Source organism: Pyricularia oryzae, chromosome 6 (genome assembly GCF_000002495.2).
Source record: "Pyricularia oryzae 70-15 chromosome 6, whole genome shotgun sequence".
Classification (NCBI taxonomy): domain Eukaryota; kingdom Fungi; phylum Ascomycota; class Sordariomycetes; order Magnaporthales; family Pyriculariaceae; genus Pyricularia; species Pyricularia oryzae.
The window spans coordinates 4,095,954-4,120,075 of record NC_017853.1 but is presented as its reverse complement, the minus strand read 5'-3'; the positions used below and the strand labels follow the sequence as shown (position 1 = coordinate 4,120,075).

Genomic DNA, 24,122 nt, shown 5'->3' with positions numbered 1-24,122 from the left:
GATAATCTTTGGGTTTGTAGCGCGAACGGACTTTCGTCGAAACTGTTTTCTGCCTGCTCCGGGTCTCGTTCTTCGTGCTGGTTTTGTCGGTGCTCTCTCGGTCTTTGCGCCTTTCTTGTGCCAGTTGGTTGCTGTAAACGGCTTTGGTAACGTACTGGCAAAACGTCTCGTAGTCTATGTCGATGTTCTCACTATCGTGCAGCAAACGGTGATCGAGGTCGGCGGGTATATATCCCCACAAGGTTTGCTTCCAGTCTTCTTCCCGAACCTTTGCTTGCTGGGCTAGTGAATTAAACGTGGCAATAAACTCGTGGATATCTTGGCCCTTGCCTAGCTCAAACTCGTGTTTCTTAAGGGCTTCTCTGGCAGCTATGGACTGGTTGGGGTCGTGGTACATGGATTCTAGGATTTGGATTATTTCGGCTGCTGATGAAAAGGGGCGTGTAACTGAAACGTAACGAGTAATTATTGCTTTCTCGGCTTTGTCCTCGAGCAAATTCATCAGGTAACGCATCCGACTTTTCTCAGTCCTAAAAATGGCGACATCTTCTTCGAATTTGTCGGCCACCTTTATCAGCCAGCTATCAAATTGCGTCTTGTCTCCTGCGAACTTTGGGGGTGAATCGGCTCTGGCTTTTGCTTTGTTATTGTAAGCAGGGTTAATGCCGCCTGTTCCTTGGAACTCGGTAAAGGCTGGCCAAGCGGCCATCCCTTTTGCTTTGAAACTCGTTCCGCCGAATGCACTTTCCACTGATGGCTCTCGGTGCCTTAATTCTCTGTAGGGCCTGGGGCTGGGTGTGTCGTTTCTCAACGCGTTTCTTAGCCTAAGTATTTCCGCTTCTAGCCTAGCGATCTCGCTGGCTGGGTCGTTTGCGTCGCCCATCATTCTGGGGTTGTTTTCTTGTGCGTTCACGTTGAGCTCCGGGGACCGCGAAGAAGATGCAACTTCGATTTCGTCCTCGACACTGGACTTGGTGCCTGGGCGAAAGTTTGTTTCGCTTTCTGATCGGGTCGGGTCGTCGATGGGGCGGTCTGTTTGCTCCGTCTAGTTCGTAATTAATCTTTGTGATTTCCTGCTCGCAGGTGGGTGGTCCTTCAGCCTGGGCATAGGTCGGATCGGTCGTGGTCGGGGACTGGAATTGCCGTTCCTGTCGAACTCCGGTCGGGTCGGGTCTGTCGGGTGCGGATTTATTTTCGTCGCTCGCCAGCGGCGTAAAGATAGGTTGTTGCGCCTTATTTGTTAATCGCTAGGCCAGCGATTCTTTAGAGAGTAGAATTGTGTCACGGCCAGGGTAAATATAGCACGGAAGCTAGTCTATTGGCGCCTATCGACGAAGATTCTACTCTGAGGAGAGGAAAGGAAACAAACAAAGTTCTGAGCTTGACGCGATGTCGATAAAGGTATTACCCTGGTGGGTCGTTGGTCCAGGGTCAGGGTTAGGGTCTGGTAATCTCATGGTCCAAATGTTACATAACCGGGGTTAGACGATATGGCGGGGGTTTGCTTAAATGTTTCGGCCTTTGCAAAACGTTGGACTGGGATTACCATTAAAAGTGCACGTGGCGATAAGCGGCCGACGAATATCAGCGGTCGAATATCGCAAATTGTCGTCCAACACTGTGGCGCGAGCCCAGCCGCGGAAAAGAAAATAAACGCGTGGGAGCGTTACTATTGGTAAATGCTGGCTTTGTCGCTTATGGTCAAGGTGGGACGGCCTGCAGGTGAGGCTTTGTCGGCGTATTGGGATTTATTGGTGCGCGATATGCTTATTACCACGGATTTGTCGCCGCGGTTCGATATTTATTATAGTAATATTATATTATAATAATACTGTACTTGGTCTAACGATGCGTAAAATGTACTTAAGGACTTATTAGCAGTTCCGGTCATGGATAAAAATTGGTATTGTGGCCGGGTTATGTCGTCCGTCGTGAAACTGTTTATATTTAATATATATATTATAAGAATGATTTTGGTGTTTCTTTAAAATATTCCACGACGCCCAGCCATAGCCGTTGGGTGCTTAAAAAACTCACAAATATATAATATATTAGCTAAAAATCCGTCCCCCGATGCATTTTTAACCGTAACCTTATGTGGGCGTTGCATGCCGTCGATTGTCGTACAACCCGTAAATGCCTTCATCGACCTTTGTGACCTCAGGCAAATTCGAGTTTGGACATTCACGTCATTGTGGCCTTAGGCAAAAATGGCGGGTTTTCGGGGAAGGACGTGCGCGCCAAATAGCCGATTGCGGACGCGATCGGGTAGCGCGATTTGCGGGCCCTGTTATGTTTTGGTACGACGCGCTTTTTATTTAATCCCATTCCCCGTCATCCCTCCCGTGCCTTTCGACTCACTTTCCACCTTTCCACCACTTTTCCCGACATTATTTGTCCCTACATTTTCCTTCGCTTTGCGCCAATCCATCGGCATTCCCAATAATATATCGACCTGGTGGCCTTTGGCTTTTTTCAATTCTTTTATTGCTTTAAACGATGTACTTTTCACGGCGAGTTTGGACCGGCCGCCATTTCTGCACTCCTGGTATCACGCCCGCCGTCCCGAGTTTGCACGATTTCCCTTGCTTGTTTTTCTCAAAAACCTTGGGTTTATAACGATGGAATTATAAGTTTCACTGCAAATTCCACGATTTCACCGCCTGGCGGTGAACGGATGTTTCCCTCGCCCTTTTTATTATTATCTTTGCGGCAACAATACCCTACCCTAACCCTGGGACTGTTTTTTGCACCTGGGTGCAACGTTTTTTGCCCCCGGGTGCAACAGAGGTTTCTTGCCCCCGGGTGCAACAGATGTTTCTTGCCCCCGGGTGCAACAGAGGTTTTTTGCCCCCGGGTGCAACAGAGGTTTCTTGCCCCCGGGTGCAACAAATGTTTCTTACCCCCGGGTGCAACAAATATTTCTTGCCCCCGGGTGCAACAGCAGTTTCTTGCCCCCGGGTGCAACAAAAAGTTCATGCCCCCTGGTGCAATTAGTCTCATACCCCCGGATGCAATCAATCTCATGCCCCCGGGTGCAACAGCGGTTTCTTACCCCCGGGTGCAACAAATATTTCTTGCCCCCGGGTGCAACAGCAGTTTCTTGCCCCCGGGTGCAACAAAAAGTTCATGCCCCCTGGTGCAATTAGTCTCATACCCCCGGATGCAATCAATCTCATGCCCCCGGGTGCAACAGCGGTTTCTTGCCCCCGGGTGCAACAAATATTTGCAGCTGGGCTTTGCTATCCTTTCTCCCTTTTTCCTCACCTCACCTCCCTCCTCCTCCTTCTTTACCCTGTTCCCATTTTCCTACCAGCTGCCTGCCTTGCCTGCCTTTACCAACCCGTTTTGTGCTTTGCTGTAATTATTATAATCGTAACTTATAAATCGTAAATCGTAAATCGTAAATCGTAAATCGTAAATCGTAAATCGCAAATTGTAAATCGCTGTAAACTGCCTTGGGATGCGATGATGCCTTGGGTGCGATAATCTATCTGGCCTTAGCTGCTGCTGTTGCCTTTTTTTGTTTGCCTGCCTGCCTACCTACCTGTTCGCCTTTTCGCCTTCTTCCCAATTCTTTCTAATTTTTTTCCCCCCAACCTGGCCCTAACCCGACCCCCAGGTGCGGGAAACGCCCCCTACTAGGGTGCAACTCGAAAATTGCATTCTGGTTATTGGGCACCAGATTTTCGTTACACCTATATAAACGGTAAAGACAATTTGTGGCGCATTTTGGGTTTTTTTATAACGTGGTTCATCAGGACCCCGGACATATCAGGACCCCGGACATTTTTCAACCCAGTTTCATCCTTTATTTTCCACACGTGTTCTTTCCCCCAACAGTAATGGAATCATCAAATTGCGAAGCGCGAATCATTCTTGCTCTAAATGAGCTCCGATCAAGCAAAAAGAAAAGCATACGAAAGGTTGCATTAATATATAATGTCCCAAAATCGACACTACACGACAGAATAAACGGCATCGCTTCTTTGGCCAATCGTCGGCCAGGCAACCAAAAGCTAACGGAAAGGGAAGAGGAAGTAATTGTCCAGTATATACTGGACCTGGATTCCCGAGGGTTTCCAGCCCAGATCGCTGATGTGGCCGCAATGGCCGATCATCTTCTCGCTGCGCGGGACGCGCGACCGGTCGGCAAGCAATGGGCTTATCGCTTCGTACAACGACGCACAGAATTAAAAACGCGTTTTTCTCGCGCTTACGATTTCCAAAGAGCTCTTTGCGAAGATCCTGACGCGTTAAACGCGTGGTTTCAATTGGTGGCCAATATGAGGGCCAAATATGGCATCCAAGACTGCGACATGTACAACTTCGACGAAACCGGCTTTATGATGGGCCAGATTTGCGCTGGAATGGTCGTAACTGGGTCCGAAAGACGCGGAAGAAGGAAAAAAGTACAGCCTGGCAATCGAGAATGGGCGACTGCAATTTGTTGCATCAGTGGCGACGGTTACGATATACCCCCGTATATCATCGTCAAAGGCTTTTACCATTTGTCCAATTGGTATACAGAAGGCGGTCTTCCGGACACGTGGCGCCTCAAACCCACCGTTAATGGATGGACCGACAACGAGACTGGCCTCGACTGGGTTCAGCATTTCGACAACCATACAAAATCGCGGACAAAAGGCGTATATCGGATGTTAGTGCTCGATGGGCACGGCAGTCATCGATCCCCTGAATTCGAGGGCTATTGCAAAGATCACAATATTATTCCACTTTACCTGCCTGCTCATTCATCTCATTTAACCCAGCCACTTGATGTCGGAGTGTTTAACGTCCTTAAGCGGGCGTACGGTCAAAAAATTAACGACTTTATCCGGGCCCACATCACTAACATCAGCAAAGTCGACTTCTTTTTGGCTTTTGCAGCGGCTTACAAAAAGTCAATGACAAAAGAAAATATGGCCGGGGGTTTTCGAGGGGCGGGAATTATCCCCCATAGCCCGGAAATGGTCATATCTAAGCTGGATGTTAGGCTACGGACGCCGTCACCTAAAGAGCTTGATTTTTCCAGCACCGAAACCTGGGTTTCTCAAACACCGCACAACCCGACAGAAGCCGTTAATCAATCTACCCTTGTTAAAAGTCGAATCAACTGTCATCAGGGAAGCTCGCCAACGCCTATTTTTAATGCTGTAAAGCAGCTAGCAAAAGGGTTGGAGTCGATTGCTCATCGAACCACACTTTTGGAAGCGGAGAACCACAGCCTTCGGAAGGCCAACGAAGCGCTTAGCAAGCGGCGCAGGGCTCAAAAAACACGTATCCGCGAAGGAGGGTCATTTACCATACAAGAGGGTCAGAATTTGCTTCAATCAAATGGTGCCGATGGTCTAATATACGAAAAGAAAGATGAAAATGGGGAGGGGAGTAGTGCGCAGCCGGCGACTAAACGACGTTGCGGCAACTGCGGTAAACCTGGACATAATGCACGCACCTGTCAGGAGGATGCAGAAATGTCTGATGTACATATATCCGATTGCATTGAGGTAAATTGAACAACGCTGGCGTTGCAATTGAAATTGGAAGTAGTATTGTGCAGGAAAAGTGTCCGGGGTCCTGATATGTCCGGGGTCCTGATGAACCACGTTATTTGGTTTTATTTTTTTATTATTACTCTTCCTCGCAGTCGTTTCGCCCCACCCCCCAGCAGGCGTTCGTCGTTGTAATTGCAAGTCCTCGAATCTGCCCGGCCCTTCCGTGCTGCCCTTTGCTTTACAGCCATCAAGTTCTCGCACGAGCGTCCGTAGCATTGGGAGGGAGGCTGCCATGATAGTGAAGGTAATTTCTGTTGAACTAAGGATGAGGAGGTTTGCCCCTTCATCTTGGGCGTGTGAATCTGTGTTAGATCCATTGAGACGAGATAATATAATCTTGTCCAGAATTAAATATTCTTTCAAAGTAGAAAAGCCCTTCCTATAAGTGAGGTCTATTTACTTACAGGAAAAATCGCTACTGGCCATCAAAGTGAGGAGAGGGACTTTAATAAAAGCCGTGATTGCAGCGCTTAGATTTGTTTGTCTGGTCAGCGTCACCTGCCTGCCTGCCTGCCTGCGAGGCTGAGACAATGAAGAGAAGATGGGCAAGGGAGCGCAAGTCTTACAATACACCCATGCTCATGACCAAGGCAATGCCAATACGCTCAGTCTTTCTGATCTGGAGACTGCTCACCACGAACCACGATGCGATGGCAAGAGACAGATCGATGAAGCCAGAGTATGCTGTGGCGCACTCAAAAGCTGTTAGAGCAAGCAAAGGCCAGCCCAAGAGTATCGGACGCGAAAAGGATTGATTGAGAGTGGGGATCGCACCGGTGCTGGCCATGGCCATCCCAAGATTGACCCTGGACGGTAGGCAAGTGCCTGCAGGCAAGCGGTGCCAAGCCTTCTCCAGAGGCTGGCACTGCAACCACTGTAACAAGATGGTGGCAATGTGGCAGAGGTTCATGGACACGGCTGCGATGCACAGCGCTGCGGTGAGCTGTGGCCCGGTCGAAATACGCACCAGGGTGAGAATAAAGGAGGTCTTGCTGCCCGTAGTAGCGAGTATCATCATGGTGCCGGCGACAAGTCCGCCGAGGCCGACGCGGTAGGTCTGTTTGGCGTCAAGGTACTTCCCCGGCATACCAAAGCCGTTGGCGATCATAACGCTGATTTGCACCACAGAGGCCAGCTGGCAGGTCTTTGTCGTTTCCCAATAGGAAAAAGAAAACAGTGTCAGTAGCACACGGCATTAATAGCGGCATTCGCGGAAGCAAATGTTGCCACAACGGACGGGATAGAGGTTATTATCAGAGTCAGGATACCCACCCATGCAAACACGAGAACATAGTCGTCCCACCAAAACCCCCGACGCGGACGGCGGCCTTTGCTGTACAGACGAAGCAAGAGGAAAACGGTGGCTAGAACAAAAAGGCACCAAATTGCAATGTTTGTTTTCAGCCCGTTGTTCGCAATATTCGGAACCCCGTCTGGCCCCGGACCAGAGTTGTCGCCGGCCATCGTATACTTGCACGGCGAGAACAAAGGTTACAACAGGCTGACAGGAAACCTTTGTCTTGGTTTTGGTGTTGCCGTAATTCCGAGATGGCAGACGTATTTATTTTTTTTCGTGTCAGGACAAACATCGGGGCGGCCGAGGTGACGCGTCGAAGCTCAAAGGATGGAGAAACGGAGCCCTGGGCACGGCTTCCCCCGTGGGGGCCCAAGTGTTGACATGTTTACCGCCAAGGTCGATTGCAGGAGTTGACGGTTGTGTTAGGGCAATTTTTATCCGCAGCTATCTCGCACTAATACTTTATTCGGCGCGAGCCTAAGCCGTAGGGCGTCCAAGACCTCGATGGCTGACGAACTAGAGAGAGGGGGGAACGGCCACCATCGATGCTTTACCATGCAGGCCAAAGCCGCAGAAATGTGCGTACCATGGCGTGACTACCGCCACAACGCAATCCTAATTGCATCCTGCCCTTCCGCCTCCCGATGATGGGAAGCCATACAATATCGACTTATGCAAATGAGCCAACAGACTTGCGCAACCAATGAATTGCACCCTGCGCAGCTGCCACCTACAGATAAGCACAGATCTTGGTCTCGCGTATCTGTCTCTCCCTAGTCGGGTCGCTGTCTTGGACGCGACCGCATTCCCAATTAACCGCTCTGGTACGGCAAATTCACCTTTTGCCATCCACGAAACGATTCGAACCCTCGATGTGGTTGCAGCGGCAAGGAGCTTTTTTTCAACAATCCAGTTTTTTCTCAAAATATATTACTAAACATTTGCGTACCTTGGGGTTCTTGATAATAATCTTCGGTTTTACTTGATACGGTTGATTTTCAAATTTAATATATATTTAATCAAATACTAATTCAGCGCGGAAGGGTTTTGCGGATTTGATTATTAACTCTTATCCACAAGGGCAAATTATATTACTAATTGCAAAGTAAATATAATATCTACTACTAAATATAATTACGTTTAGTATTATTAATATATTAAACTAGTAATAAAGAGGTTATAGGGCCGAATTTTATATAAATATAAATAGCGCGGTTACATTAGAAATTAAAATTTTAACATTTGACGGTTTGCGCCACGTTTTATTAATAATCGGGCCGTAACCGAGTAATTATAATTAAATATATTATAATAATAGATAATATTTCAAATTATTGCGCATAAAAGCTCTTATTGTTTGTAGAGTATTTAAATAATAAACTGCGGTAATATTCCTGGGTTGGTTAAAATATAACTATATTTAGTAAAAACTTAAATTACAAGGTTTAATATTTATTTCATATTAAAATAATAAGAATATTAAAATAATATTAAGCTGGGGTAAAATTAGTAATTTAATTATTTCTAATATTATGAGAAAATGCTAGTTTTATATTTAAACCACGTATTGCTCACCTACTTGTATATACTTCCAGCACTTTGTATTTTGGATAAATTATCCAAAATTTATTCCAACCACGCAACCTTGCTATCTCTTCTCGCTATTTATCGAAAATTAAAATGGTTCAATTGAAATCTTTCTTAACCCTTTTAGCTGCCAGCAGCGCAGCCGCCGAATCTGCCCCACGATATACTGGTCCTGGTAGTAGAACTTGCAAAATATTTTATATTTTTGTATCAGGCCAACTACCTTGGACTTCATTCGAGATATTAGCCCCCTCCGCCTGCCAAGATTTAGGTGGCAGTTTAAAAGAAATTAATCCCAACCTGCAACATATTGTTTGCAAAAAACGTCCCGTATACTACACCTAGGACGGTGTTACGATCAAGGTATCGGGTAACCTGTTCTTATGGTAAAGTACAGTGGGTTGAAGCAACTGAGCGTCTGTCTGGGTAACTGGGGTTCTCAACGACTGGGGGTGAAGTTATGATCGTTCTCAAGTAAGTATTGAGGTTAACTAGAGTTTGATTGCTGCTAAGCAATCCTAGAATCGAATCTATCTACATGGTAATGAGCGTGCCTTATATAGACTATGTCCCTCGACGTGATATGCTTGATATGTTCCATAGCCGACATATCACTTGTTCTGCTATGATTGATATGCGACATATCAATCATATCCCTCTCTTGGCAATCACGTGATGTCACGTGTCTTTTCCCCTTATGTAATCCTTTCCCGCCGGTCGGTGATTCTTTTTGGCGAATGTCGTCAGGAGGGGTGTGACCCCACCTGGCCTCCTTGGTGCTGGCCCAACTTGTTTGGTCGTAACAGACGGGCCAGATTACAATGGGAAATTTCCAAACAAGCTACTCTTGCAACTAAAAAAGAGGGAAAAATTTTTTTATATGGAAAACTGCAATTATATTTAGAGTATGAGATATATCCAGTAAACCTGCCGCTCATTCTGAAATTATATTTGTTACTTAGATTGTAATAATAGTAGAGACTACGTCTTTGCTTCGCTCTACGGTAACTCGCAAACGTGCTCTTTCATTGGTGGAATTTCATTTGCTATCAATCAGCCCAGACTAGGTATCCAGGAGTACGGAGCCTTCAAACCTGCAAAATAGCCCCTGGACCGGCAGGTGGTCAAGTCCGGTACTCATGAATTTAGCCGTGACACTAAACGACGACCTTGAGGCTCCAGCAAGTCAATTGCCGCACGCGTCGGACATGGTGTGCAACCCCAGTTTACAGCTCTTAATTTTGCGTGTCTTATTAATCTATCTCACTTGGCTTCTATCTTGCTTGCACGATAACCCGATCATCTGACATGGGGTATTGGTGTTTATTACCCGCACTAGACCTCCTCATATCTTCCTATCCTCCGATCCTCCGACGGCTCCACAGAGTAGTGCAAACCCACGGCATGAACCAATCTTGTCGCAGTACCCCATATTAAGCCAAGCCGATATCAGGCCAAGCTATACAGTTAACTTCGTGGGTCGTTCCCGTTGGGCCGGTTTGGCGACCAATTCTAAGCCGCAAAGGGTAAATCAACACGGAGCACCCCCGATTGGCCTATGGTAATTTGCAGTGAATTTAGCAGTCATTACGACGTGTTGTGTTGGACATAAATCCAGCCAAGATGGAAACAATATACTAAATGCCACCCTTGATAACTAAAGCTGTTTCCTGTTCCTTTTTTTTTTTTTTTTTTTTTTTTTCTTTTCCCCCCTCCTTCCAACCCCCAGTCTTGCTCCATGCAGTGAACTGTGCTCAGCTTCCTCTTTTCGCAATGCGTTCCGCGTCCTTTCTACCCGCCTTCATTGGCGCACTCTTGCCCACCGCGAACGCTCAGGCATGCGGCCTCAATCAGGTGGCGCAAGCCGCTGGCTTGCAGTACTTTGGTACGGCGGTCGGTGAAGGGGCTGTGAACGAGCAACCGTACATGAACATCGTCAACAACATCAACGAGTTCGGGCAAGTTGTGCCCGAGAATGGACAAAAGTGGCAGTCGACCCAGCCCAACAGGGGTCAGTTCTCGTACACGCAGGGAGACATTGTCACCAACGTCGCCACCCGTAACAATCAGGTCCTGCGCTGCCACACTTTGGTCTGGCACAGCCAGCTGCCCGGCTGGGGTAAGTTGTTGTGTCCAAACTGGCCATTTTATATGCGACCTCGGAACTGCCACTGACCAGTCGTCACCCACCTTGCAGTATCGTCTGGCAGCTGGAACAGGCAATCCCTGGAGCAGGTCATCGTCACCCACATCAACAACGTCATGGGCCACTACCTCGGCAAATGCTATGCCTGGGATGTAGTGAATGAGGCCATTGACGACAATGGTGGCTGGCGCGACAGTGTGTTTTACCGCGTCTTTGGCACCGACTTCATTCCTCTTTCCTTCAAGGCTGCCAAGGCTGCCGACCCAAACACGAAGCTGTATGTGTTACTTCAAGTTCCTTTGTGATGTTGCGTCCCGAGTTGGACTGCCTCCTTGCCCCTTACTAACAGAGACCTAACCTCCTCTGGTTTTCCAGCTACTACAACGACTACAACCTCGAGTACAACCAGGCCAAGACGGACCGTGCTGTCGAGCTTGTCAAGATCGTCCAGGCTGCAGGCGCCCCCATCGACGCTGTCGGCCTCCAGGGCCACATGATTGTCGGCTCGACTCCGTCCCGGTCCGCCTTGACCACAATGCTTCGCCGCTTCACGGCTCTCAACGTCGACGTGTCCTACACCGAGGTCGACATCCGCCACTCCAGCCTCCCGGCCAGCTCGCAGGCTGCTGCTCAGCAGGGGGTCGACTACGCCAACATGGTAGGATCGTGCCTCGACGTCGGCCCCCGCTGCGTTGGCTTCACAGTCTGGGGATTCACCGACAAGCACTCGTGGATCCCCAGCACCTTCCCCGGCACGGGTGATGCGATGCTTTACGACGCAAACTACAACAAGAAGCCGGCTTGGTCCTCTGTCTCGAGTGTCCTGCGCGCAAAGGCCACGGGCTCCGGCTGTGGTCCGGCTACAAACTTGCCCACTACTACCGTCGCCACTACCTCTCCTCCCACCAGCTTCACCACCAGTGTTACCTCTACCACGACCACTCCTCCTCCTCAGCAGACTACTCCTCCTGTCACGAACCCCGGCACGGTGCCGCAATGGCAACAATGTGGTGGTATCAACTGGCAGGGTGGCACGGTTTGCGTGAGCCCTTTCAGGTGTGTAAAGCTGAACGATTGGTATTATCAATGTCTGGCGTGAGCGGGTTTGCTGCTGCAAATCTGTTTTTGTGGGTTGCCTCGTTGAGCAAAAAGAGCTACTCTCATATCTATCCTCCTTTAGTCTCCAAATCCCAAAATACCGCTTCAAGTACCTCTTCAAACAGAAATGACAGACTTTTATCTCTATGAAGCCGGCGCAGCAGGCTGCCAAGGACCTCCAACATCCTTGAGATCGTAGTTGTAATTCTGGTCAAAGCTGCGACCAGGCTGGAACTCGAGGGGGTACGTGGACAAGGCGTTGACAAAATCCTTGTCAAAGTTCTGGAAGCACCATTCGGTGACCATGTCGAGCCCTAGAATTTCTTGTCAGGTTTACTACAAAAAAAGAACAAGAGAGCATGGGAAAAAGAGAAAAAAAAGAAGAAAAAAAACGAATGGCATTCGCATGACAAGGTACTCACCAGCACCGGCAGCACCTCCAGTCCACAACTCGCCCTTGCCTTGACCTTCGTAGACCTTGTCCTCCACCACCCACCTCTTGTCCTGCCACTCCGCTCCAGGGTACAGCTGCTTGCCAAACTCAATGGCTACCCTGTTGGTGGTGACCTTCAACCCGGTCAGGTCGACAGCCGATGCCAGCCAAAGAGTGCCGACGCACGTCGTCATCCACACTCGCGTCTTGGGCCAAGCCTCGCGGATGAACTTTTTCGAGGCCTCGCTCTGCGACTCGAACCCGTTGCCGCCGATCAGCACCAGGTCCAGGTCGCGCGGGCAATCGTCATATGTCACGTTGGGGAGGTACTTGAACGAAGGCGTGACCTCGGTCGGGGCGAGGGTCTCGGCGAGGTAAAAGATCTCCAGGTCTATTGCGGATTCTAGAAAGCGGGCAATGCCTGGGTTCAGTCCTTGCGCCGCGCTGACATATTTGCGTGACAGGTTGCCGATTAGGTCGATGCCCATGATGTCGGATATTTGAACACCCTCAAGGAGGACGCCCATGCGAAAAGGCTTGCTTGGGGTTTGGGTGGACATGTTCAAGATGAATTTGTAAATGCGTGGTCTGGAATTGATCGTATGGTTTGGTTTGCTGTGTAAATCTTCATCCTCCTTACTGAAAACCCGAGAAGTGCATTCATTCTATTTATACCATTCATCTTTCCTACGAAAATCGGTTGAAATTTGCACAACCCGTCTTCCCTCGGAATTAACCAAGGCGCTAGAGTGCTCTTGCTCGTTCAAGTTTCGCCTTTATTGTGCTATTCTACCCATCTAGGCCGCCCTGGCAGCGAATTGGTAAGCCCCTCCACGTTAAACGCCGAAAGCTGTCGGGACTTACAGCCAACCCCTGTAAGAAAAGCATTGCCCGAATTTCTTTTAATATAGACATGAGCCGATGGAGTTCCTGCTATTCAACGTACAAATAGCTATAATTATATAGGGAATCCCTACTTGAACCCTCTGTTGTGCAGGTATTTTGTAATAGGCAGGCAGGTAGGTAGGGCAAGGACAGCAAAAATGCAAAAATGCACTGACCGGAAATCGAATCCGGGGCCAAAGCATTATCCTGATCGGGGACCAAGCCACTTTCATGGGAAGCTTCGATGTTACCATTACACCATCAGTGCTTGCTTCAGTGCCATTTCTTTATCACTATATCGGGTGGTTTACAGATGCCTGTCGATAAAATCCCGGCTACGAACTTGCTATGTTGGCTGTGGGTTTTCCTGTTTGTTATGTTGAAAGACATAACACGACTTTATTTCATCCTCTCTACCGGCCTATTCCCCACGTTGCGAGTCATATTCAGCTACACTGGGTAGGTACCTACCTAGGTATGTAGGTAGACCTATTCATTCTGAGTGATCGCATCTAGCTAGAACTAGTTAGGCGTTATCGGCATTGGCTCCACCCAAGCGTCCTCGGGAACCGCACCCCACCACTCATAACCCCAATTCCAGCCAGCCTACTGAAGCTGCGCCGCCGAGCTGCATTTACGAAGCAAGCCTGGTCTACAACCGCATGCAAAGCTTTCGGCTGACCTTGCGAATCGCGTCCAACTTTGGCAATTGGCCGTTGGAAATCACGATGACTCATATGGGATTCTGCCTGCGATGAACGCAAGGCCATTCCAGCGGTGCGTTTGCAGCATTGCATTGCAAATACCCGCCACAGGCAGCAGCAAGCATGTTGCGTAGGCCATCGCATTTTGATCTTGCTTAAAACGACTGCGCCCAGCTAGGTGAGCGTCTATTCTCGGTGCATTGTTTGCTCGCGCCAGATAGACAAGGAAACTTACCATCAAGACACCATGGCTGATGTTCACAGCTGCAAGTACCACGTTCGCGACCTGGCGACACGATCCGTCACTCTATTCCCGACCCAGGCGCAGGTGATTCGAGACGTCAAAAATGTGCAGCTCAAGGTACCGTCCTATCCAAACACTGCTGCTGATCATACTCCTTGAAGTTTTTAACTAAGACGGATTCTTCCGATACAGCCAGGCACGAATCAGATCACCATCGTGGGTCTGTCCCCGACCGTCGACGAAGACACGATCAAAGTGGAGGGCACTGGTTCAGCCATTATCACCGACATCTCAATCAAGCTTCTCCCCAACCGCGACATCTACGAAGACATCTTTCCCGATGACGATGACGATTCCGACAAGGATGATACCGACTCTGAAGATGAGAAGCCGGCGGCAAGCGCAAGGTACAAAGACGCCGAGGCAAAGCTACAAACCCTGCAAAAGCAACAGGAAACCGTCCTAGCAGACGAACAAATTGTCAGGGACTTGCAGGATAGTGCAGCAATTCGACTTCAATTTCTCGATTCCTGGGGCAAGTCGCTGAACTGTCATCACTGTCCCGACATCGATCAGGCTCTGCAAACATACAAGCAAGAGCGGGCAAATGTGGCATTGGAGTCCAGGGATGCGTCGGCTCGGCGGCGAGAAATACAAGCTCTCCATGAACACCTACGCCTGGAACAGTCACGCCTGCAAGATATTATGAACAAAGAGCGGGCCAAGACATTCAAGGAGTACAGCAGGCAGCGCAAGGCTAGAGACCAGAAAAAACTCAAACAGATCCAGTTGAATCATGAGAAGGAGGTCGAAAAAGAACGCCAGCGGGCGGAGCGCATGCTCTTCTGGCCCAAAAACTGCTATGCGGTTCTTGTCACGCTGGAGGTCGTGGGCGTCACCCCCGCCTCGTCGAGACGGGGCTCATTGGCTGGCGACACTGTGCCCGTCGCACACAGCAAGACCAGTGGCGAGTTGGAAGGTGCCATGCAAGAGACGAACTGCAGTCTGTCATTGTCCTACCTAACCTCATGGGCCTATTGGACTCCATCTTACGACCTAGCGTTTTCGACAGCTTCCAACTCGGGCACGCTATTCTTTGACGCGCAGGTCACCAACCAAACTTCTGAGACGTGGGAAAACTGCAAGGTGGTGCTTTCTACCAGCCGCATTGCTGTGTCTGGTGTCGGTAGCGACATACCCGAACTCAAGCCCTGGAGCATCCGACTTGCCCCCAAGACCAAAAAGTGGGATGACGCACTTGAGAGCCGAGAAGAAATCAAGTTTCGTCAAACGATTGGACAAAAGCCTATTGCGCACGCAAAATCAGATCGCAATAAGCTGTTTGGGGAGAAGAGAGTGTCGACTGCTTACGAAGGAGTTTGCGAAGAAACGAATAACGAAGAAGAAGACAAAGAAGAGGAGGAGGAAGAAAAATATGAGTGTTACAACGGAGCCATGTCTTATGACGCCGCTCGCGAACTCGAAGAGGAGCCCCGTCCGCCGCCAACCTTGGAGTTTCAACAGGCCTCGTTTGACGAGGCCGGTCTCACGGCTACATACGAGCTTCCCGGGCAAAAGACTCTCGCACCGGCACCTACTGCCTCCAAGTCCCGCATTGCTACACTCGCATTTGCAAATATCGTCTTCTCTCACACGGTGGTGGCCAAGTACAAACCGGTCGCGTTTTTGCAGGCAAAGGTGCTCAACACCAGCAAGCTGACATTGCTCAAGGGGCCAGTCGGCTTGTCTCTCGACGGCAGCTTCATCGGGCGCGTCTCTCTCCCTCGTTGTGAGCCCGGCCATTCATTCATTGTGGGTCTGGGTGTCGACCCTGCCGTCACGGCTGTGTATGCCAAACCCGAAGTCAAGCGGGGCGCGTCCGGCCTCCTGGCTCGTGAAAACATCAGCGTCTACCGCCGGTGAGTCAATCTGTTCAATACGCGAGCGACCGGTTCGGGCCCCAATCCAGTCACGATATCGGTGCTCGATCAGATTCCCGTCAGCCAGGACGAACGACTACGGGTTGACGTTACCTTGCCTCGTGGGCTGGTCCCGGGCGGGAAGGGAGTTCCTGCAGGGGAAATTGTGGTTCGTGACGGCCTCAGTGAGAAGGGTGACAGGACTTGGGGCCGGGCAGTGGCTGTTCTGAGGCAAAAGGGCGAGATTGTGTGGGATGTCACACTTAACCCTGGGAAGGGTGTCGAGTTGTTGCTCGAATATGAAGTGGCTTGTCCTTCAGGTGAGCATGTGGAGCAGGAGTGGAGTGGCCATCGTCCCACCAACCGGAGCTTATTTGACTAAATAGCCCCGGCTGCATAAAACGCACAGTGCCTTTGACTTTACGGTACAAAGTCACCAACACTTTCCCCACCTGTCCCATTTGCGCTAGTCTGGTGCTTTGAGCCACTTGATGGTCAATTGGCAGACTCGAGAATTTACAATATTGCTACTACTGTCGACGTCTATTCTTCTTATCACATAGAGAATTAATAACATCCTTGCAAAATCGGCATGCCTTTTTTTTTCTTAACTTACAAACATGCACTGCAGTGGAATTAGGTGGCAAGCCATTTCATCAACTTTATTCATAGTGTTCCTATGTAAAGGATCCCCCAAACACCCCAAGTATGCTTGATGCCTCTGAACGCATGCAAGTAAGAATGTGAAAGAAAACTCGGCCTGTTCGCCAATGCACTATCCTATAGTAGGCAATCTGACAGACCTGGACGCCACCATCTCAGGGTCTGGACGTCCTGAACGCAACCCGAACGTGCGTCCATGATGGAAGCGAGTAAAAATGTATGCATGTAGGTAGGTATATTCCAACTCCCTCCCATCAAGAAACTAGATTCTCTTCTTCCTTTTTTGGTGGCTTCCCTTACTCCTTCGGCTTGGGGGTGAAGCGGACGAAGCTCCTCTCGATCCTGCCGCCGAGGTTCTTGGCCATCTTCTCGAGGGGCAGGCGGTTGTCGATGCGCTTGACGGTACGCTCGACGGGCGGCTTGACACGCTGCATGCCCCGCTCGGCGGCCGGGGTGAAGAAGCCGATGTTGCGCTCCCAGCGGGGGGCCCAGCGGACGGTCTGAGAGGCCAGGCGCTCCTCGGCGCCGGGGAGGACCATGTAGAGAGGGGCAAAGACGGACACGCCTGCAGCGCCGAAGCAGAGGACCTCGGAGGTGCGGGCTGTGGGGATGCGAACGGGCATTTTGGTTGGTGTGTGTGTGTGTGTCTTGTGTCTGTCTATGGTCAGTGATAGGCAAGGTCGAAGAAAGTGGTGATGCCAATGAAAAGGAGAAAAAAAGAGTCTTTCGTAGGTGAAGGAAGGCCAAGGTAGGGGGGAGGTGTTGGTTGCGTTTGAAACAAACGGCCAGCATAACAAGATTCACTGGGCAGCCTAGGGACCTAAGCTCGACCAACGGTCTGCTAGGTCTTCCAAGACAACTGTAGAGGGTGGAATTACGTGAAGGACAACTGGAGTCTGGATTGGGCTAGTTTCGTTATGGATGGAAAAGATGCCAACTCACATTCTTTGTTTGATTGGAGGCGTGATCTGATGTGAAATGTCGGCTGATGGAATTGATTAATCACGGCTGAGTAGAAATGTGTCTGTCTGGCAGGTTGGGGAGGATGGAGGGTACGATGTGTGACAAGAGGATGGGCATTCCTTTTATGGGAGAGGAGGAAGGAAGGGCCGCTTGTGCTTTGGCAGCTGGCTGGTCACCTCCCCTCGTCCATCCAAAGCCAAGGTACCTTAGGTTCGGAGGTACGAAATTATTGGATGTCAGGGAGACGTACCCTACCGACCCTAAGGTAGCCAGGGACCTAGCTAGTATTTTTTTTTTTTTTACTCGGTACTGTACTTACTGTACGGTACGAAGCAGGTAGCTGCTTTTTGAGGGGTGGCGGGCACACGAGCAAAATGCCCAAGCCTCCTCCCCCGTCCACTTTGCTTAGCATTGATTGTTTGTTTGTCACATGTGCCTGCTCATGACGGTTTAATCTGCCAGCTGTAAAATACTATAGTAGGAGCCCCTTTCATCTACCCACCTTGGCTGCCACTGAAGATGGCGATGGACATGGAAGAACCTGAACAAAATTCAATTTATCATGGCATGCAGTGGGCACTAGCCAACCAAGCTAAACGAAAACACATTAAACGCGAGTAGGGTAATCTGGGGAGGTACGTGGTTCAGTTGAACAGGCAAGCATGGCACTCTGGGACATGCCAGAAGCAACTGGGAAGCGGGGTAAACGAGATGGAAATGAGCAGAGGCCGTCTCAGCCATGGCTCCAAGCACCAATCACGACACGCCTCATACGTCAAAAACACCCCAGATCAGCACACACCACCAATAGGTAGGTAGGTACAACGGGCGGAACTGCAGACGAGCGGGCGGTCATCCTGCGGGCCTCAGACCACCCACCCTCCCACGTACTCAACAACAACCCACATTCCGCCCGGTGCCCATTGTGTGGCAGCCAAAGGGTCTACATATAGGTGAGTGGAAAGAATTAATGTTGCACGAGTGCGACTTGTCACGCTACTACAGAAAAGATTCGAGGCTGGAATATCGTCTCTTTTTTTTTTTCTTTCTGATGTTTTCAATTCGCCATGTTGCGACATGGTTCAATGATAAGACTAAGTTTCCTCAGCTGATCACCAAGTCGGCAATTCAGCACTGGCAGTGGAGAGTCAAGGACGGCGGGACCCTTTTTCCTGCGCTAGGCCCCACTAGCCGGTTCTGTTTCCCCCTTTTCCCCAGGCTTTGGTATCCACAAAGATCCGCCCATAATCCGGGGGAGGGGCGGCCTCCCGCCCTGCAGTGGGCACGATCCCGCTTCGCGTGACTTGACTCTCCACTGGATGGGGACAAGATGTCGACGACTCGGAAAGGTCGAGGCTGGAGAATGAGACAGAGTCAATCAAGCAAAGTTTTGCGGCGATTTTTGATGTACGGAAACAATCTTGATTGATAGGAGGGTAGAAGCAGGAATTGGAAGAAGCAAGCAAAGGAGCAGCAAGGTTATGGATCGTATGACGGGTCGCCTTGATTCATGCACTACCCTGCACTTCGTAAGCCATCACGACTTGTTGCGGGGGATGTGCCTTGTTGCCTTGGTGCCTTGGTGCCTACTAACGCGGGCTGGATGTACTAGCTGCCACGGTACCTTGGCCAAATCGTACTAGCTTGTAGCCTGGTCTGCCCTCGAGCTGTGTGTCTGTCGCTGATCTGGAGGTTTTGTCAGTCCAGAACCTATCAATCCACCACCTCGCCAACGCCAGAGGCGCAAGCGAGTGTCTCATCCAAATTAGGTAGTCAACCAGCCCGTTCCTTCGCCACATGCAGGCTCTTTTTTTTTTTTTTTTTTGCTGGCACGTGCTCTTTCGCCCGTTTTGAATGCAATGAAATGCTGTGCTTGCCCATCATCAGGGTTAGGGCAGAAATGTGAGCCTTCGTCACCCACTACCTCCATGTTCCCTGAGTCACGACGAAAGAGCTATTAGAAACATGGCCTTGTGTTTCTAGACTAACATGACCTTATTGAACTTTAATGCAGGAAATTGTCGATATCGCCGCGCCCTTTGTATCTATCTGCCTTTTGCCAACCCTAAACACCTATCTACCCATGATGCCCTCCAAGCGCGCAACTATACAAGAAAGGGATTTCTCGAAAAAAAAGACAGGTTACTAGCGCTCAATGGAAATCTTGCCGCCATCCTCAAACCTAACTATGCCCCCACCAAACCTCCTCACTCTTTCCAGCACTTGCTGCGTGGGTACTCGGCGGGTCAGCTCGTCCATGTTGCGTATGTTGATAAAGACATCCAGGTCATTGGAGAGCACAGGTTTAACTTCATCGAGGGCTACTCCAATGGCCTCCCATATTGTACCCACGTCATTGCTGAACGCGCCGCCTCCAATCATGGTCAGCACAGCTTTGCGCATGCCTTCGCTCGCCGCCGCATACAAAGTCCCCTTGTATGCGGCGCGCAGCAGACTGGAACTGATCTGTGGGAAATAGTTGCCGAGGAACCTCTGGCCTTGGTAATACCCTCCGGCCACAGCCGAGGTCAAGACTTGGGTAATGAGCGGCGAGCCTTCTACATGACCATGCCAATTGGCGCCCAACACGACCTGGACGTTAGAGTGTACACCAACTTTGATTAAATCTTCCTTGTCTTGGATGGTCTTGGCGAGCTTTGGGATATTGGTTGCGTGTTCGCCAGTAAAATACCCGTTCTCCACGACGTTGGTCGACCTGTCAACCACCTCGTCAAGCAAGTTAACCTGCTGGCCGTCGGTCACTTGTACAAAGGGCCTGCCGTGCGATTCGATGCTGGTTGCCCGGTAATGTCTGAGCAAAGCGCCCGGGAATGCGCCTATGGCTGCCCGTGGACCCTGAGTATTATCCGTGAAATATTCATGCACAGGCACGAGTTGTCTCGGTCCCGTTGATTCAAGACAGTTGAATTGCGAAGCGACTTGGAAGAGTGCATCTTTTCCCGCCGTCGCCTGCAACGCACCAATGTCGGTGGCCACGGTACTCCCAACAAGTAGCCATAGACGCAAGCGAGGTACCGGCCGTCCTGGATGTTTATCTTTGGCGTCTTTTTGATGTAGACTTGCCTGGCGGCGTAAATGTTTGACTTGCAAGGTTTGGAAGCGGCCGGCCGACCACCGGTTGCTTCCCACAGTAAGCCAGTTATTGCCTCGGGCATCCGTGGTGAACAAGCCAGGATTAGCCGCCACGGACTTCTCGGCTTGGCGGACTATGTCCACGTTTGGGGGGCGTAGGGACCTCTGCGCCGCGAGCAAATGTGCACCCAAGGCCGTGCAAAGTTCATTGTCCCGATCAGGATATGGACCCAACTTGACCACCTGGTCGAGCATCAACCCTTTAGCATCATATGGCTGCTGCGGGCTTTTGCAGCGAACCAAGGACGGTGTTGCACTGCCCAAGAGCAGAAACAAACAAATTGTACTGAGAAGTGAGGTGTAGTATACCATATTGCTGAAGTAGTGGATGTTATAATCGGATTCGAATACTACACCAAAGCTAGAATTACGAGTCTGAAATACAACAGCGGATGGATCTGAAATTAGGTGCCGTACTGTTTCTATTGGAGTCTTTGGATACAGATACTTAGTGTGGACTCTCGCGTAAAGGTTTTTCAGAAAAGAACTTTTGGTACTATGCAAACAAATTAGGGAAGCATTGATTAAGGAAGAATTAATCAATGTTCAAAAATAGAAATATTTTCCAGTCGGTATTCCCGGGTCGCTATGCAAATGGCCCATCTATGAGTCGTCCATCCATGCTTGCCTAGATAGGTAGCAGCAGCCTGGAAATATAACAACCATTTATATACGGGGCAATGCTGTAATGTAAGATAATAAACAAAAAAGAGATTGCATATGCCCTTGAAATAGCCCATAATGCTTACTTTCTTCGCCGCAAATGGATGGATCAAAATATCGTAACCTACATCACAAGTAAGCCCGTTGAGGTCGTGGTTTCGGTCCGATTAGGCGTTGCAGGTTGAAAGGGGATGTTTCCTGGGAGAAAACAAAATATAATTTCCACGACTAATTGTCAAGTGTTGTCGCTTTTCAGCCGTTGAAGAACTTATCATCGGCATCTATGGCCGCATGTGCAAGTTTTGCTGGTGTGCGACATGGTGGCTGAAGCTAATTACGGTAACAGCTCGTTCCATTCCTGTTATCAATCCCATGTAGGCAGCGTCACTGGATTGAATGGGAGCCGCTTTATTTGACAGCCAAGATTCTCCCTCGCGTGGCGTTTTATCGCTCCTCGTCTAGCATTGCTAGTACGCTACTAACTCCATCAAGAGGTCTCAGCCCAAGCTGAGAAATGTATAGACAGTTGCTCTGGACCCTGAATCTACTGTTTTCGGTTCGGGGCTGAACCAAGTGCTTATCTATGGATTTCTGCCTGGTTTATTAGTACTAGTACTTGCTGTCCCAGTTCCAAATCCCGACAAGAACGGTGGCAGTTGAAAATGCTCGTGCAAGATTATTCTCATCAGCAATCGACATCTCCGTGCTGAGCTTTCGTTATAGTTTCTGTTACCAGACAGTATCAAATTATTAAGAATTGAATCCATCATGTCTACCTCGACGCCTCCTCGAGCCCCGATGCCCCCCGTCCCGTCAACCACTGTCACAGTTACAGCCACTGGCCCATCACAGGAACAACGACAGGGTGGAAAGCTTCAAGATCTCCTCCAGGGACCTGATGCTCAACAATGGCAGGCGCGTTTCAACACGACCATGGCGGACGTCGGCGGAGTTGTCAACTCCAAGGCGCCTGAGAGCGCAGAACCCTTCTCCCAAAACCTATTCGGCTGCTTCGGAGATATTGGTCTCTGCCTGCAGGGCTGCCTGATACCTTGCGTGGTGTTTGGAAAGACACACCATCGCACGCGGGAAAACGCTAGGATGGAAGGCTACCAGCCTGTCAACACCACGGTGAGTTGGGATGTTATGTCCTCTAATTTCCACTGGGATCTCTCAGGCTGGAAACTAACAAGAGAACTAAAAAAAATAAAAAAAATAGTGCCTTCTCCTCTGCGGACTGGGTTGCATCGGGCTCTCATGGATTCCAATGTCGATGCAGCGCGCCGACATACGCAGGAAGTATGGACTTCGGGGCAGCTGCCTGGGTGACATTGCACTTGCGTGCTGCTGTGGCTGCTGTGCCATAGTGCAGGAAGAGAGGGAGTCGGCCCACCGCGAGCCGCTGGACGACACGCATACCACAACCGTGGCGGGAGACAAGACACAGTACAACTCCCAGCCTGGGATGAACTATCCTACGCCCCCTCAGTGAGACGAAGGCTCAGAAAAGAGAAACAGCCAGATTGTTCAAGGGCTATCGGGGACCGGTGAAAAGGCAAGGAGAGATTATACGAGGGCCCTGAATGAGGGGACAGATGGAGGTCAAGTGGCTGTGCTGTTTGGGCTGGGTTCAACATAGTATAGTAATATCGTTTTAACTCTACTTCTTTTTTTTTAATTAATAGCACCACATCTTATACACAAAATGCCCTTTTCAGATCGCCCATTTGATGGCAATCAAGTCACTTTATTGGAAACGTTTGGTATGACCTGCCACGCCAGGGGCCACAGTGCATTGACCAACGGCGAGGGCATGCGCCATGTTTTGTTTACTATGTACACCAAACCCCGAGGAAGTCGACGGCGCTCCCATAACTTACGGTTGGTGCCGAAACGAGTTCGGATGATGGCTCGAGACTTGCCCCAGGACTCAGCGATGGGACGACTGGACGAACAGAAACTGCGGATGGGCGTTTCCGAGGGAGGACAGTTTGAGGGTGGCTGTTTGAAGCAGCAACAAAAACCAAGCTTAATCATGGTGGCATAAATGCATCTTCTTCCCTGGGTGGACTCGGAATAATCCTAGGGGTCATGATGAAACTCGTGTAACCTCCACGACGGTATGTTTGCATTGTTATACTGCGGGCTCGGTTGGCAAAACAGGCAGAGAGAGAGAGAAGCCTGTGGCTGCCTTTTTCGGAATGACTTCATAATTTACAGAATGTACCACATTTGCTAGAGGCCCATCGTCTCCCACCCTCGATCGGAGCTCCTCGTAGCAATGCAGTGTCTTCCCCAGACGAGTCTAGTCTAGTTCTCGCCTTATAATTGTGTTGTGGGTGGCTAATCACGGCAACGGCATTCACAAAATTCTCTTACCTGACCGCATGGCTAGCAGACACGCCAAGACTTTGGCGGGTTCCAAAGAGATGCCGATTGATGCCGACGGTGAGCAATATGCGAATCCGCATATACTGATCTGTTCGCATCTCTTGTGCAAATCATGATCCTGAAACGGCCCACCGCCTAATGCGGCTTGAAACGCGCAACGTTGAGTTTGGGTGGGCTTTGAGGGTTTCAATGCCAAGGGGAACCCTGCCAAGGGATCAGCCCATGGAACCCTACAAATCGGCCCATCAGTCCCACCACGTGTTGAATGATTCCCTCTGGGCGCCGTCTGTGCTAGACGGCAAATTAGATTGCTAGTTTCTAAATTCTAGAGATTTGCGCTGGGCCGCCTATTGCTGCGGGCAGATCATATGTCTGTCTTTGATCGCCTGCAGCGGGGATGTAAAGCGGGTGAATGCCAAGT

General features: G+C 49.9%; 8 protein-coding genes and 1 non-coding gene across 9 annotated transcripts; 4 read left to right on the top strand and 5 right to left on the bottom strand.

Annotated features, from left to right (window-relative positions):
* Nucleotides 1–6,117: 6,117 nt before the first annotated feature.
* On the bottom strand, nucleotides 6,118–7,019 carry MGG_09791 (uncharacterized protein; the record flags this gene model as incomplete). The annotated part of the gene is made up of 3 exons (XM_003720407.1): nucleotides 6,118–6,239; nucleotides 6,330–6,699; nucleotides 6,828–7,019. The coding sequence occupies 3 exons, from the start codon at nucleotides 7,017–7,019 to the stop codon at nucleotides 6,118–6,120; spliced, it is 684 nt and encodes a 227-aa protein (XP_003720455.1).
* Nucleotides 7,020–10,212: 3,193 nt separating this feature from the next.
* On the top strand, nucleotides 10,213–11,684 carry MGG_15430 (endo-1,4-beta-xylanase A; the record flags this gene model as incomplete). Its single annotated transcript, XM_003720406.1, has 3 exons — nucleotides 10,213–10,558; nucleotides 10,637–10,862; nucleotides 10,961–11,684. 3 exons carry the CDS (start codon nucleotides 10,213–10,215, stop codon nucleotides 11,682–11,684), a joined length of 1,296 nt encoding a protein of 431 aa, XP_003720454.1.
* A 143-nt stretch (nucleotides 11,685–11,827) lies between these two features.
* MGG_09793 (DJ-1/PfpI family protein) lies at nucleotides 11,828–12,758 on the bottom strand (the record flags this gene model as incomplete). Its single annotated transcript, XM_003720405.1, has 2 exons — nucleotides 12,106–12,758; nucleotides 11,828–11,997 (listed from the first exon to the last, which is right to left on the bottom strand). The coding sequence occupies exons 1-2, from the start codon at nucleotides 12,674–12,676 to the stop codon at nucleotides 11,828–11,830; spliced, it is 741 nt and encodes a 246-aa protein (XP_003720453.1). The 5' UTR covers nucleotides 12,677–12,758.
* Nucleotides 12,759–13,168: 410 nt separating this feature from the next.
* MGG_20288 lies at nucleotides 13,169–13,269 on the bottom strand. The gene has a single exon. It is a non-coding gene; the product is annotated as a tRNA-Gly (tRNA).
* A 379-nt stretch (nucleotides 13,270–13,648) lies between these two features.
* On the top strand, nucleotides 13,649–16,522 carry MGG_15429 (uncharacterized protein). The gene is made up of 2 exons (XM_003720404.1): nucleotides 13,649–14,066; nucleotides 14,142–16,522. The coding sequence occupies exons 1-2, from the start codon at nucleotides 13,953–13,955 to the stop codon at nucleotides 15,870–15,872; spliced, it is 1,845 nt and encodes a 614-aa protein (XP_003720452.1). The 5' UTR covers nucleotides 13,649–13,952; the 3' UTR covers nucleotides 15,873–16,522.
* On the bottom strand, nucleotides 16,510–18,100 carry MGG_14154 (uncharacterized protein). The gene is made up of 2 exons (XM_003720403.1): nucleotides 17,474–18,100; nucleotides 16,510–17,185 (listed from the first exon to the last, which is right to left on the bottom strand). Exon 2 carries the CDS (start codon nucleotides 17,152–17,154, stop codon nucleotides 16,828–16,830), a length of 327 nt encoding a protein of 108 aa, XP_003720451.1. The 5' UTR covers nucleotides 17,155–17,185; nucleotides 17,474–18,100; the 3' UTR covers nucleotides 16,510–16,827.
* Nucleotides 18,101–18,466: 366 nt separating this feature from the next.
* Nucleotides 18,467–19,563, top strand: MGG_17844 (uncharacterized protein; the record flags this gene model as incomplete). Its single annotated transcript, XM_003720402.1, has 3 exons — nucleotides 18,467–19,023; nucleotides 19,107–19,396; nucleotides 19,509–19,563. Exons 1-3 carry the CDS (start codon nucleotides 18,976–18,978, stop codon nucleotides 19,561–19,563), a joined length of 393 nt encoding a protein of 130 aa, XP_003720450.1. The 5' UTR covers nucleotides 18,467–18,975.
* A 76-nt stretch (nucleotides 19,564–19,639) lies between these two features.
* Nucleotides 19,640–20,959, bottom strand: MGG_09794 (uncharacterized protein; the record flags this gene model as incomplete). The annotated part of the gene is made up of 1 exon (XM_003720401.1): nucleotides 19,640–20,959. The coding sequence occupies one exon, from the start codon at nucleotides 20,957–20,959 to the stop codon at nucleotides 19,640–19,642; it is 1,320 nt and encodes a 439-aa protein (XP_003720449.1).
* A 1,119-nt stretch (nucleotides 20,960–22,078) lies between these two features.
* On the top strand, nucleotides 22,079–22,802 carry MGG_09795 (uncharacterized protein; the record flags this gene model as incomplete). Its single annotated transcript, XM_003720400.1, has 2 exons — nucleotides 22,079–22,441; nucleotides 22,530–22,802. The coding sequence occupies 2 exons, from the start codon at nucleotides 22,079–22,081 to the stop codon at nucleotides 22,800–22,802; spliced, it is 636 nt and encodes a 211-aa protein (XP_003720448.1).
* Between the last annotated feature and the right edge of the window lie 1,320 nt (nucleotides 22,803–24,122).

Coding starts and splice junctions, on each gene's coding strand:
- MGG_15429 (XM_003720404.1), top strand. CDS start 13,953: ATGGCTGATGTTCACAGCTGCAAGTACCACGTTCGCGACCTGGCGACA. Junction 14,067..14,141: donor TCAAAAATGTGCAGCTCAAG/GTACCGTCCTAT, acceptor CTTCCGATACAG/CCAGGCACGAATCAGATCAC.
- MGG_14154 (XM_003720403.1), bottom strand. CDS start 17,154: ATGCCCGTTCGCATCCCCACAGCCCGCACCTCCGAGGTCCTCTGCTTC.